Below are 15,647 nucleotides of genomic sequence, written 5' to 3' on the forward strand. Positions count from 1 at the left end.
GCCAAAGCCTGCCCTTGAGGCATACAAAATGCTCCATTTCAGTGAAGCGAGACCGGTTAAGAACGCCGGTACCCTTGGGCATTCACAAACAGGCTTTATTTAGATGATGATGCGGTGATATGGGGGGGGGGAGGGGGGTGGGAGTTATTGCCAAGTCCGGAGAAGCTGGGATGCCTTCAATTTACAGAAGCTTGTAGTGGGATGTAAACACAATAAGGTAATGGGTCATCATGGTTGTTTTTTGAGGTTTTTTTTTTTGGGGGGGGGGGGGGTTAGTGTTTGGGGGAGGGGATAATCGCCCAGTCCAGAATAGGAAGCTGGGATAGCTTAAATTTACAGCGGCTTGTAGTTGGGAAATATAGACGCGATTAGGTAATGGGTTGTCAGGAGGGGGCGGGGTTTCGATTGAATTTAAGAGGGGTCAGTGTGTAATGAAGTGGGAGGGACATTAATTTTTTTATTTTCTTTTCCTCTCCATGACCTGCTTAACGCCCTTCTAATAACAAGATAGAATCTATTTAAAAGAAATCAGGGGGGTCGATTGATTTTAAGAGGGGGGGGATCAGTGTGTAATGAAGTGGGAGGGACAGATTATATTTGTTCACTCCATGGCCTTCTTAGTACCCTTCTAATAACAAGATCTAGGGGGGGGGGGGGGGGGAGTTGATCGATTTTTCGAGACAGGACAAGGATGTCAGCCGGCATTATATTGTGAATGAGTCATGGGTGGTGGATGCTCAGGGTGAGTGGTCAAGAGAGGGCGCTGTTGCAAGAGCTTCATCCAGCACATTTTTTCAGGACTGCTCTTTTATTTGTTAATGATGGGGAATGTAAAGTTGGACACATCTGAACATCAGAGGGGGCTATACATTTTGGCTCTAGAGTATTCTTCAGAAGGATGTCTCCTTGCAGATTTAGCAGGATTGACAATTTTTGGTTAAATGGGGGGAATGTAAAAGATAGGTATACCTGGACACAAGAGGGGGGGCTACATTTTTGCACAAGTGAGTTTTTTGGGGAGGATGTCATTGCAAAATTATTGCTCGCCAGTTAACTTTTGAAACTTTATACTACATGTACTGACCAAGCACGGGCCTGTATTCTTCGTTTTTGAAAGGACAAGGACACCAAGGTATTTTCTCCATTTTTTTTCTACTGCCAGGGCATTTCAAGGGCACCAATTAAATAACCAGGGGGGCACGGAGGCAATCGCCTTTAGTGCCTCCGTGAAGTATCAGGCCTGCAGTTCTGCCGCCTGTTCCAAACTGTTTTCACTCAAACTATGGCAAGGAAACCAACCAATCAAAATTGCTCTAACAGAGTCTTCCCTACAGACTGACCAATCAGCATACCTGTAGTTTAGCCAAGGGTATGATGTCACAGTTCTGCAGTCTGTGACAAACTTTTTTTCACTAAACCATGCCAAGGAGTCCGACCAATCACAATGACAGTAACAAAATCTTCCCTACAGACTGACCAATCAGCTTACCTGTAGTTTAGCCAAGGGTATGATGTCACAGTTCTACAGTCTGTGACAAACTTTTTTTCACTAAACCATGCCAAAGAGTCCGACCAATCACAATGACAGTAACAAAATCTTCCCTACAGACTGACCAATCAGCTTACCTGTAGTTTAGCCAAGGGTATGATGTCACAGTTCTGCAGTTTGTGACAAACTTTTTTTCACTAAACCATGCCAAGGAGTCCGACCAATCACAATGACCGTAACAAAATCTTCCCTACAGACTGACCAATCAGCTTACCTGTAGTTTAGCCAAAGGTATGATGTCACAGTTCTGCAGTCTGTGACAAACTTTTTTTCACTAAACCATGCCAAAGAGTCCGACCAATCACAATGACCGTAACAAAATCTTCCCTACAGACTGACCAATCAGCTTACCTGTAGTTTAGCCAAGGGTATGATGTCACAGTTCTACAGTCTGTGACAAACCTTTTTTTCACTAAACCATGCCAAGGAATCCGACCAATCACAATGACAGTAACAAAATCTTCCCTACAGACTGACCAATCAGCTTACCTGTAGTTTAGCCAAGGGTATGATGTCACAGTTCTGCAGTCTGTGACAAACTTTTTTTCACTAAACCATGCCAAGGAATCCGACCAATCACAATGACAGTAACAAAATCTTCCCTACAGACTGACCAATCAGCTTACCTGTAGTTTAGCCAAGGGTATGATGTCACAGTTCTGCGGTCTGTGCCAGACGGTTTTCTCCAGCATTTCATTGTAGTAGTAGAAGCGTTTCGTTTTCGCATCAAACAGCTCCCACCACTGGTTGTTGTCACGTTTCTTTCTGTAATGATCAAGAAGAAATTGTGGAAAACGTCAATGACATTTATTAAATCAACATACTTCATGTTCATGTGAACAGCGCATTTATTTGAAGGAGAGCGCTAATTTTTGGTTCTTTGTGGTGACCAAGGACAAAACAGAAAAGGAAAGCGAAAGGACTCCATGTGGAGGATACAGACTGGGGTGCTCCAAATGACAATTTGTGCACAAAGTCTATGGAAAACTGTTTTGTAGGAACGCGTTGCCTTGGATCGGTCCAGTTGGTCTTTGAAAAGCGGTTGTAACCGTTTGTTATAAAATGCATATGATTAGAAAGATATTTCAAAAGTAGAATATAATGATCCACACAAGTATCACTCGAAATTGCGTGGTTTTCCTTTGACCTCGTCGACAAACACGGTCGGCCATTTATGGAAATGGCCGACCATGTTAGTTCGCAAAGTAAAAGGAAAACCCTGCAATTTCCAGGCAAATGTTTGGGGATCATTGTATTCTACTTTTGAAACATCTTTCTACCCATATGCATTTTTTAACAAACGGTTACAAACGCTTTTCAAAGACCAACTCGACCGATCCAAGGCAACGTGTTCTTTTAAGTGCAGGGAAAAAGAAAAGAACGAAATAATACTCTAAAAGGATGCATTTTTGAGACTCCTCTTGTTTGCACCTTAAAAAAGAAAAGGTACACGTTTTTTTTTAACATGGTATGTTGTGGCTGAGCAGTCTTGTCATCGAAGCTGTTCAGTAAATATGTGGATTTCCAAAAATATGAAAAACTGCCAAAGTAAATCAATGCGGTATGCCTAACATGTTATCCGATGAGGCAAAAATTGTTCTAGTGTCCTGCTTTAAAGAACACAAGTTTCAAGAATGGGACTCGACCCACATGCTGCTGATTAGACACACCAGAGATTGAGTCCGGTGCGCTTGACAGCTCACCCAACACAAGCCACATGCCTCAGCAGAGCTGCTTCAATTATTACTGCAATAGCCCCCTCTCTTGGTCACACACGCCTAGTCCTGTTTTGGCCAATGCAATAAAACAAATTGTTTCTCTGAGACAGCTGTCATAGTGTTGTTTGCATGGTGTGAGTTACTTTAGAATGGAACTTTCTACACCTAATCAAAACACACATAAATTTCACTCATTCAAGAATAATTGATTGGAATGTACTGAGTAACTTCTGGCCCAGGGTCCACAATGCATTCAGATGAATAACCGACTCCTCTAAACACTGTCACAACTTGTAATTTAAGGTAATAAATTTAAAGCCGGAGAGCAGAACAATGCGAAGATGGCAAACTATTTAAATAAACAAGCACAGCCCCTGTGACAACCAAAATAAATTCCAGCGGCATCATAGTGAACGTAACCGCAAGTGAATTATGTGGGACAAATGCTTGGGTCATATCTGGGTCTAACCATTGACAAATTCATCACAAGACCACGAGATTATTAAAGGGAAAAAAACTGCTTTTAAATGGGAGTCTTTAAATCGCAAAAGCATTCTGCTAACCTGGAACATTAAAGGAACACGTTGCCTTGGATCGGTCGAGTTGGTCTTTCAAAAGCGTTTGTAACCATTTGTTATAAAATGCATATGGTTAGAAAGATGTTTAAAAAGTAAAATACAATGATCCACACACATTTGCCTCGAAATTGCGTGGTTTTCCTCTTACTTTGCAAACTAACACAACACCATCAGCCATTTATGGGAGTCAAAAAAATTTTACTCCCATATATGGCCGATCGTGTTTGTCGACGAGATAAGAGGAAAACTACGCAATTTCGAGTGATACTTGTGTGGATCATTATCTACTTTTAAAACATCTTTCTAACCAATGCATTTTATAACAAATGGTTACATACGCTTATCAAAGACCAACTCGACTGATCCAAGGCAACGTGTTCCTTTAAGAAAAAATAATTCTGCACACCAGATACATGTACCTTAAGCAAAATATTTTTCCGATATATCTCTTCTGATAACTAGCCTTTAAGCGAAATATTTCTGCTTACCCCGGAACCTTCAAGCAGAATATCTCTTCTGATAACTAGCCTTAAGCCAAATATTTCTGCTTACCCGGAATGTTAAGCAGAGTATTTGTGCTTTAAATAACCCAAGAAACGGTAAATTCTGGCAAGCAAAATATCAAGCATGTTTCATACAACGTTTACAACCGGTTGCCAGCTTACATGTAGCTTACATGTAGTTGGGTGTTGCAGAGACTAACAGAATATTATGTCTGCTAAAAGGAGCTGAATGAATTTACACTGTGGACAATCGAAACCACGCTAAGCATCCCCACTAACCCTCCCCCCCCCCCCTTCCAGTCCCTGTCTCTCCTCTCACTTTCTGAGATGCCAATGTCCGACATCTCTGGCCTGCAAGGAATGTGGTAGTGGATGCTGTGGAGGAATCCTGCCCAACCAGCTCCAATGAAAACCCAATAATTCCCAGTAACTTTAAACCTATTTATACGGTGACCTTGTGTCCTCCCACTTTATTCATTCAAGTCGTTGTCGCAAGCGTAATGGAATGATAATGCCTGTGACATTTTTTTTAAAGGGAAGAAACGTTGGGAAATCACTCTTAAATTTAATTAGTGAGGTTTTCCTCTGCAAACATAAAATGTTTTTACTACTTGTTACTATGACAGTTGATACATAAACGCACTGCACTAGTTAAAGGGAAGGTGCAGTATACGGTGGTACATCATGTACATTTGGTAATCAAACTTTGGGCTCAATTGGTCATCAAAGTTGCAGGCAACTTTGGGCTCAATTGGTCATCAAAATTGCAGGGAAAAAAAAAAAAAAAAAAAAACACCCTTGTTGCACGAATTTGAGATCAGATGCCTAAAAAGGATTCTGGCCTGAAGTCTTTTATTATTTGAGTGAGAAATTGTAACCTCTTTCTCAAAACTACATTCTACATGTTACTTCAGAGGGAGCCGTTTCTCACAATGTTGTATACTATCAACAGCTCTCCGTTGCTTGTTTCTATATGTACCAAGTTTTTATGCTAACAATGTTTTTGAGTAATTATTGTAGTGTCCAGTGCCTTTAAGCAAACATCAGGATAAATAATATTATTTGGTTTTACTCTTACACCAATGTGTTGAAGTACTGTACTTTCCCAAGTTATGTGAAGAAGAAAAAAAGGAAAAAAAAAAACAGAAAAAAAAAGTCCTCAAAATATCCTTTCAAAAGTGTATTTAAAAAAAAAAAAAAATGCCCTGACCAAGGTCGTAGGAAATCCCTGCCCTAATCAATCGACACCTCCTTACAACTCAACCAAGTCCCCCTTCCCCCTCACCCTCTGACCTTTTTAACATGCAAGTCAACGAGGCAAAACCCTTTTCCCCTAGAGAGACGCATCGGAAATAATTGGACACGCACAGAATTTCTTCATCTTCTAAATACTTTCTGTCATGAGTCCCAATATCCTATTTTTATTATGGCAGGTATGGGAGTATCCTCAGAGGAGATCGGGGAATGATTTTGTCAAGCAATTTTACATAATATAGCAAAATATTTACTACTACTAATAGTAATCTCCTGACGATGACTAGAGCAAGCTAGTTGAAACGTTGAGACCAATTCAGAACTGACTCCGCGGCAGTACAGTTATTACGATCCTATAAGCTAAAGTAGTAGTCCAGTCTAATTTCTATACCATCCGCCCTGGTAATAGTTAAAAAGCAGGACAGTTCTTTTCAGAACTGAGAAGTCTCCCGAACCTCCGATTATCTACTCCACGGCAGTAGAATAAGCAAGACAGTTCCCTAAGAACAACTCTACCTGGCAATAAGCTTGGGCGATATCGATTTATTTTATTCACGATATATCGCCGACAATATATCGCGATATTCGATATAATCGCGATTAATGAAATTTGACATCATCAGTCTTCAAACTCCAAGTGAAAGTTGTAGAAGAGACAGTCATAGCATAAGAGAGATATAGAAGAGTTTGCGGTAACACCATGTAATAACAATCTCTAAATGAGTTGGGGTGGTTCTGAAAAGAACCGTTGGGTTAACTCGACGTTTCGATCAGTATGCTCTGATCGTCTTCTGGAGAATGCTGGACTCTGATGCTGCATGCTGCTTAAGTACTAGGCGGTGGATCAGCGGTGATGCATGAAGGCGGGAAATGTAGGCGGGAAGTGAACTCGATGATGCGTGGTGAAACCTGTTGTGGAGCCTTGGGGGTTGTGTGGGGGGTGTGTGCTCACTGAACCGTGTCAGTAGGAACAAGCACAGGGGACAGTGAGGGTGTGGGGCCTAGGTGACTGAGGGTATAGATGACCCAAAGCAGTCTAATAGTTGGGGCCTAGGGGGTGACCGTGGATATAGAAGATCCATTGGTCGGGAGAAGAGGGAGCCAGATGTCACTGATGTGGAAGCCGATGTCTTGGGGTACGGTGTCATGCTTGTGGATCTCGATGGCCTCTCTAATGCGTCTAGGGTGCCACGCCTGGATGGGAGCGATGATCTCAGCAGCATCCCAGTTCACTCGGTGGTCAGCGATGTGGGAATGCTTGACGATGGCGGATTTATCGAAGTCCCCCCTCCTTCCGTGTGCTCGGTGTTCCTTAAGTCTAGTGGGAAGGTTACGCCCGGTTTCCCCGACATAAACCTTACCACATTCGCATGGAATGCGATAGACTCCGGCACGGGCGGAGGGGTCCTTCTTGTCCTTGTGCGATTGGAGAGAGCCATGGAGTTTCTTCGGGGCGGAGTGATACACCTTGATACCTGCTTCCTTGAAGATGCGTTGGAGGCGATGAGAGGGGGGACCTAGGTATGGTAAACTAACCGTGGGTGTGTGTGTTTGACCTTGGGTATAGGAGACCCTTTGGTCGGGGGGGACGGGCTTGCTAGTCTTGACTTGCTTGGCGTTGTATCCATTCCTCAACCAACAACACTCCAGTATCAAGTTCACCATGGAGCAAGAACATTCCGGAAAGTTACCCTTTCTGGATGTTCTCATTACAAGAAACCAAGACGGCACCCTACATCACAGCATTTACCGGAAACCCACCCACACCGACCGCTACCTGCATCAGCGGTCTTTCCATCATCCAGCCATCAAGTCGTCAGTCAACCGTGCGCTGGTTCAACGGGCTTATACCATTTGTGATCCGGATAGCCTCCAGCATGAGTTGCAGCACATCACCACTTCTCTACAGCGGAATGGATACAACGCCAAGCAAGTCAAGACTAGCAAGCCCGTCCCCCCCGACCAAAGGGTCTCCTATACCCAAGGTCAAACACACACACCCACGGTTAGTTTACCATACCTAGGTCCCCCCTCTCATCGCCTCCAACGCATCTTCAAGGAAGCAGGTATCAAGGTGTATCACTCCGCCCCGAAGAAACTCCATGGCTCTCTCCAATCGCACAAGGACAAGAAGGACCCCTCCGCCCGTGCCGGAGTCTATCGCATTCCATGCGAATGTGGTAAGGTTTATGTCGGGGAAACCGGGCGTAACCTTCCCACTAGACTTAAGGAACACCGAGCACACGGAAGGAGGGGGGACTTCGATAAATCCGCCATCGTCAAGCATTCCCACATCGCTGACCACCGAGTGAACTGGGATGCTGCTGAGATCATCGCTCCCATCCAGGCGTGGCACCCTAGACGCATTAGAGAGGCCATCGAGATCCACAAGCATGACACCGTACCCCAAGACATCGGCTTCCACATCAGTGACATCTGGCTCCCTCTTCTCCCGACCAATGGATCTTCTATATCCACGGTCACCCCCTAGGCCCCAACTATTAGACTGCTTTGGGTCATCTATACCCTCAGTCACCTAGGCCCCACACCCTCACTGTCCCCTGTGCTTGTTCCTACTGACACGGTTCAGTGAGCACACACCCCCCACACAACCCCCAAGGCTCCACCACAGGTTTCACCACGCATCATCGAGTTCACTTCCCGCCTACATTTCCCGCCTTCATGCATCACCGCTGATCCACCGCCTAGTACTTAAGCAGCATGCAGCATCAGAGTCCAGCATTCTCCAGAAGACGATCAGAGCATACTGATCGAAACGTCGAGTTAACCCAACGGTTCTTTTCAGAACCACCCCAACTCATTTAGAGATTGTTATTACATGGTGTTACCGCAAACTCTTCTATATCTTATCTCCACCATGCAAAGTTTCAAATCCTACTTATCTTCGCTCTACGGGGAGCTTATCCTTAAGGCGGTTAGGTTATATGAACGGATGTCGGTAAGACGTTCTAAACTCATAAATAACCTAGCCTTCCTTAAACGTTGCCGAGACTCAAACCTGATGCCACACGGACTCCGCCTCCAAGATCCAGTCCGCAGCCGCCGTTCTTCGTCCATCCTTCAAGCCGCTAGTTCCGCCCTTCTCAAGGAGCGGATATCATCCACCAGATCATCTCTAGCCGGTCTAGATCATGACATCACCCACACCGAGCGGGAACTGCAATCCTCCCTACACCCGAGAGATTTCTCCAAGATCAGCGCCCTCTCCAGTTCATCCAGCCAACATGCCTTCACGACCGCCCGCAGGAAGCAGATAGCCAAATTCCACAAGTTATACCACCAGAAGCAGAGATCGTCTATATCTCACTTCAATCGCGCACCCTCCGAGAAGATGAGATCTCCTATATCTCTATTCAATCGCGTCCCTGGGCAACCCACAGGATCTCCTATATCCTCACGGCCACCAGTTCACCTCCGTAGTCAACGCGCTTTCCAGAAACACACCGTAGTCAACCTTAGCAACCGGAGTATCACGGAAACTGAGACCAGCGTCCTGTCCCTGGGTATGAACTTTGCCCAGCCCCCCAAGTCCATCCCTACCGAAGAAATTATCCAGTCTACAGAGCAAGCCCTCAAACACCTCAGCAAGACGGAGAAGATTGATGTCCGGATCAAGATAAACGAGGTTCTGCGGAAGGCGAAACCAGCCAAGTCCAACCTTTCCAAGGTTGAGCAGGCAGCCCTCCGAGAACTTCGCCGGGACGAATCCATTCACATCTTGCCTGCTGATAAAGGGAATGCCACTGTCATCATGGACCGCACGGAGTACACTGACAAGGTAAGCAATATTTTATCATCTGGTTCATACCGCCCCCTCCCCAAGGACCCCACCCCTAGCATCGAGAAGAGGGTTGCCAGCAAACTCCTTTCCATCCACCGGTCTGGAGCTCTCTCCGTCCCACTCTATCGTAGGCTCCGCCCATCCAGCTCCACCTGTCCCAGGTTCTTCGGCAATCCCAAGATTCACAAGCCGGAAGTTCCCCTCCGCCCCATAGTTGCCTCGAGGGGTTCCCCCACCTACGACACTGCAAAGTACCTAGCCAAAGTACTTCGACCCCTGGTGGGTCTCACTGAACACCATGTTTCCAATTCCACCCAGTTTGTTGACATTACCCGCAACCTAACCCTACAACCCACTGATATCTTGGTAAGTTTTGATGTGGAATCTCTCTTCACCAATGTGCCCACTGATGAAGCTTGCTTCTTGGCCAAGGAGAGATTATCACATGACCCATCCCTCCCTGATCGTACTGGTCTTTCACCTGACCAAATTCATGATTTGCTTTACACATGCGTTTCCTCCAGTTGTTTTCAATTCCAGGGCAAGTACTACGAGCAGACAGCTGGGACCTCCATGGGATCCCCTATATCCCCGGTTCTAGCTGACATATTCATGGAGGAGTTCGAGTCCTCATCACTCCTCACCGCTGACCTCCGACCCAGCCTGTGGCTCCGCTACGTTGACGACACCTTTGTCGTGTGGCCCCACGGTCAGGACTCTCTCCATGAATTTCTGCAGTACCTCAACCAACAACACTCCAGTATCAAGTTCACCATGGAGCAAGAACATTCCGGAAAGTTACCCTTTCTGGATGTTCTCATTACAAGAAACCAAGACGGCACCCTACATCACAGCATTTACCGGAAACCCACCCACACCGACCGCTACCTGCATCAGCGGTCTTTCCATCATCCAGCCATCAAGTCGTCAGTCAACCGTGCGCTGGTTCAACGGGCTTATACCATTTGTGATCCGGATAGCCTCCAGCATGAGTTGCAGCACATCACCACTTCTCTACAGCGGAATGGATACAACGCCAAGCAAGTCAAGACTAGCAAGCCCGTCCCCCCCGACCAAAGGGTCTCCTATACCCAAGGTCAAACACACACACCCACGGTTAGTTTACCATACCTAGGTCCCCCCTCTCATCGCCTCCAACGCATCTTCAAGGAAGCAGGTATCAAGGTGTATCACTCCGCCCCGAAGAAACTCCATGGCTCTCTCCAATCGCACAAGGACAAGAAGGACCCCTCCGCCCGTGCCGGAGTCTATCGCATTCCATGCGAATGTGGTAAGGTTTATGTCGGGGAAACCGGGCGTAACCTTCCCACTAGACTTAAGGAACACCGAGCACACGGAAGGAGGGGGGACTTCGATAAATCCGCCATCGTCAAGCATTCCCACATCGCTGACCACCGAGTGAACTGGGATGCTGCTGAGATCATCGCTCCCATCCAGGCGTGGCACCCTAGACGCATTAGAGAGGCCATCGAGATCCACAAGCATGACACCGTACCCCAAGACATCGGCTTCCACATCAGTGACATCTGGCTCCCTCTTCTCCCGACCAATGGATCTTCTATATCCACGGTCACCCCCTAGGCCCCAACTATTAGACTGCTTTGGGTCATCTATACCCTCAGTCACCTAGGCCCCACACCCTCACTGTCCCCTGTGCTTGTTCCTACTGACACGGTTCAGTGAGCACACACCCCCCACACAACCCCCAAGGCTCCACAACAGGTTTCACCACGCATCATCGAGTTCACTTCCCGCCTACATTTCCCGCCTTCATGCATCACCGCTGATCCACCGCCTAGTACTTAAGCAGCATGCAGCATCAGAGTCCAGCATTCTCCAGAAGACGATCAGAGCATACTGATCGAAACGTCGAGTTAACCCAACGGTTCTTTTCAGAACCACCCCAACTCATTTAGAGATTGTTATTACATGGTGTTACCGCAAACTCTTCTATATCTTATCTCCACCATGCAAAGTTTCAAATCCTACATAAGAGAGATGTTCTAATGACCTATCCTTCTGGTTTTACTCCAAACCTATGGGGTGCAAGATGTCTCAGCTAGCAAATACATCGCGATATTTAATCGATGTATCGATATATCGCGATTATCGCGATATATCACGATATATCGCGATATATCACGATATATCGCGATATATCGATATTTCGATTAGAACCAAATCCATCGGATATCAAAATCGTTTCCAAATTAATATCGCGATATTCGATAATATCGTGATATCGCCCAAGCTTATTACTACTACTAATAATAATATCAGTTCTTATATTTTAGCGCCTTGTCACTCCTGATTAATGTCTCAAAGCACTAAGCATGTGTCTTATTTAAAGGCAGAGGACACTATTGGTAATCACTCAAAATAACTATTAGCATAAAACCTTACTTGGTAACGAGTAATGGGGATAGGTTGATGGTACATGTATAAAACATTGTGAGAAACAGCTCCCTCTGAAGTGACGTAGTTTTCGAGAAAGAAGTAATTTTCCACGAATTTGATTTCGAGACCTCAAGTTTAGAATTTGAGGTCTCGAAATCAAGCATCAGAAAGCACACAACTTCGTGTGACAAGGGTGTGTTTATCTTTCATTATTATCTCGCAAATTCGATGACCGATTGAGCTCAAATTTTCACAGGTTTGTTATTTTATGCATATGTTGAGATACACCAACTGTGAAGACAAGTCTTTGACAATTACCAATAGTGTCCACCGTCTTTAAGGGGTGCATAATGTAAGTCAAAGAAAAGAAAAGAAAAGCCTGCCAGTAAATTCACCTTTAAAAATTCAGTTCCTTACATATGTAGGGATTTATCATTCTCTACATATATTGTAGATGTCCAAATGTACTTGTCATTTAACTTCAATTATGTTTATTGAACAATTTCAATGTTGCATCTCGCCAAGTACTTCCTGGATGGCCCACTGTAGGAAATCCTCAATTGACCTCCAGTGACCCCCTTTTCAGGCATTTCAGCAACAAGGTCAAATGTCGTGAACATGTATTATAATAATAATCATAATAATAATAACAAGACATTTGTAAAGCGCCTAATGCAAAAGCCTCTAAGCGCATTAAAGAAACAATAAAATAAACAATTAGAGAAAGATACAAGAATACAAATAGACAAATTACAAAAAAAGAAGCTTTAAACAAATGAGTTTTCAACAAGGACTTAAAACATTGTAAAGTATTAGCTTGGCGAATATGCACAGAAAGACTATTCCAAAGAAACGGTGCGGCGTAAGAAAAAGATCTGTGGCCATAAAAAATGGAAGAAGCTCTAGTAGCAGAAAGCAATGACTGTTGAGATGATCGTAAAGTCCGAGTAGGGGAATAATGATGAACAAGTTCAGATAAATACGCAGGAGATTGACATGTTTGAGCCTTGAAAGTTAACAGAAGAATTTTGTAAACTGTTTTAAACTTAAATGGGAGCCAATGCAATTGCATTAGTACAGGTGTAATATGGTGAGAACGAGGCAGACAAGAAACGAGGCGAGCAGCAGTGTTCTGTACACGTTGAATTTTAGCAAGATCTTTATCGGGGAGTCCATACAGAAGTGAATTGCAGGAATCAAGTCTAGTAGTGACGAAGGCATTAACAAGACGAAGAGTAGTAGCTTCATCCAGGTAGCGGCGAGTTTGTGATATTTTCCTAATAGCCATGAGAGCTCCTTTGCAAACATTATCAACATGTCTACTCATGCACAATGATGAATCCATAATAACACCGAGGTTACGGGCAAATTCAGATGGTTCAATGACAGACTGGGCAATTTGAATCTTGAATGCACACTTCAACTTTTGTATTGTGTAGATAAACCCTGCCAAGACTAGATTTGGTATTTTCTTAGTAGCTTAGGGTGCTCAGAACACTATGTAATTTTCAATATGAATGAAAGAAAAAACACCTTTGTCACACGAAGGTGTGTGCGTTTAGAAGGTTGATTTCGGGACCTCAAGTTCTAAATCTGAGGTCTCGAAATCAAATTCATGGAAAATTACTTCTTTCTCGAAAACTTTGGCACTTCAGAGGGTGCCGTTTCTCACAATGTTTTATACCATCAACCTCTCCCCATTACTCGTCACCAAGAAAGATTTTATGCCAACAATTATTTTGAGTAATTACCAATAGTGTCCATTGCCTTTAATTTTTTACATACGAAAACCATGGATGCTCCAGATTTGTACAGTGGGGTTATACGTAACCAAAGATTACCAGACATCGTTCCACGTTACATGTACTCATGTTACATCTTGTGTTACGTTGTACTCCAGTTACATCAAACTCATGTTACAATGATAAGTTATACATGTATGTACATTACATATGTATACTATGCACATGTACTCATGTTAAATGTGTACTCATATTACAATATGTACCCTTGTTACACACCCACGTACCTGTACTCTTTTTACATCTACATGTACATTCATGTTACAGTGCTAATGTTACAAAACAAGGCCCACACTCTCCGCGCAGGGAGTCTAGTTTATTTCGTTTGAAACTGTAACATGAGTGGGTATACATGAACGTGTAGCATTAACATGTAACGCGAGTATGAATAAATGTACATGTGCATGGGAATGTAACATGTACATGGGAATGTAGCATGAGCAAATGTACATGGACAATATGCTGATGTTACATTCCCATACGTATGTACATTTGCTCATGTTACATTTCCATATGTACATTTGCTCATGTTACATTTCCATATATGTACATTTGCTCATGTTACATTCCCATGCCCATGTACATTTACTGTATTCATACTCACGTTACATGTTAATGCTACACGTTCATGTATACCCACTCGTGTTACATGTACATGTACACATGTACATACATGCACACTGTACTCAATTCGCATTGAGTGTACTCATGTTACATAAAGAGTAAGGACAAACTGCAGGAGTGTTTCCCATGCGCCATGATACATAGTCAAGGGCACTTAACGGATTGGTGTATAAAAGGTCAAGATACTTCTCCATTCAGTCAACTCGATGGCTAATTAAGACAAGTCCAAGCTACAAGGTTTGACACTGCAATGCCAAATATTTGTTTGACTGTTGGGGGGGGGAGGGGGACAGTCTACAATTTGTCACACAGGGTACTTGTATTGGTTTTACAGGCCCATGACTGTATGATTACATAGACCATGTAATCTATGACATCACCTGTTTACAAAAGAGCCACAAAGCCTGCAGCCGATTTCGTGAAATGCTAGGATTAATCCTATCTAGTGGCGCGGCCGAGTGGTTAAGAGCATCGAATTCAAGTTCTGGTGCTAATTCACCGGAGTGTGGGTTCGAATCCCGGTCGTGACACTTGTGTCCTTGAGCAAGATACTTTACTATAATTGCTTCTCTTCACCCAGGGTACCTGCGAATGGGTATATTGTGAATGAAAAGCTTTCGGAGCGCCACGGCAGCTCGAGGCTGTATACTCCCTAAATGGGAGCTGAGAAAGATTAAAGGGATGTTTATTGGCCCAATGACCAGGGGACTAATGTAAAGCGCATTGATACGGTTTATTGTGAAATGCGCTATATAAGAACTTGTTGTTGTTATTATCTAGAGTTACATGTAGGAGGAGCAACATTGGAAAGTCTTTAAAAAGTCGATGGATACTTTTTGAAGGGGCACCCAGGCCAAGACCATGGGCAACAGAGGCCATGGCCATCAGGTAATAGACAGATCCATTACGCCCCGCCTCCTTACCAGTTGACCAATCACAGCCGCGAAACCCGATCACCGTTAGTGCAAAGATCACCAAACGGTTCAAATGGTGATCAGATTTCGCGGTTGTGATTGGTCAACTGGTAAGGAGGCGGGGCGTAATGGATCGGTGTATTCCAGGCCTGCACCAGTCAGGGAGATATTTAGCAACATTTAACATCAGTGAAAAGGTTTTCATATAAATCAGAAAAATTTCAAAAATTTGCATTGATCAGAACATGGAAAGATCTGTTCAACTTGCGAATTCATTGCAAAAGGGAAGTTGTGACATCAAATTCGCTTCGCATTTGCATGAAGTATGAACCAGGGTTTACACGTGATTTATGGTCATCACGCCGTAGCAATTAAAGGAACACGTTGCCTTGGATCGGTCGAGTTGGTCTTTGAAAAGCGTTTGTAACCGTTTTTTTATAAAATGCATATGGGTAGAAAGATGTTGCAAAAGTAGAATACAATGA

General features: G+C 44.1%; 1 protein-coding gene across 3 annotated transcripts in view; it reads right to left on the reverse strand.

Moving 5' to 3' along the window:
• The window catches only part of LOC139942463 (uncharacterized), an 83,924-nt gene that overhangs the window by 37,787 nt on the left and 30,490 nt on the right, over positions 1-15,647 (reverse strand). For all 3 annotated transcript variants that reach the window (XM_071939253.1, XM_071939252.1, XM_071939250.1), the window contains exon 3: positions 2,176-2,314. In XM_071939253.1, coding sequence (XP_071795354.1) covers positions 2,176-2,314 — 139 coding nt within the window. The remainder of the gene's footprint in view (positions 1-2,175; positions 2,315-15,647) is intronic.

Source organism: Asterias amurensis, chromosome 10, assembly GCF_032118995.1.
Source record: "Asterias amurensis chromosome 10, ASM3211899v1".
NCBI classification, from domain to species: domain Eukaryota; kingdom Metazoa; phylum Echinodermata; class Asteroidea; order Forcipulatida; family Asteriidae; genus Asterias; species Asterias amurensis.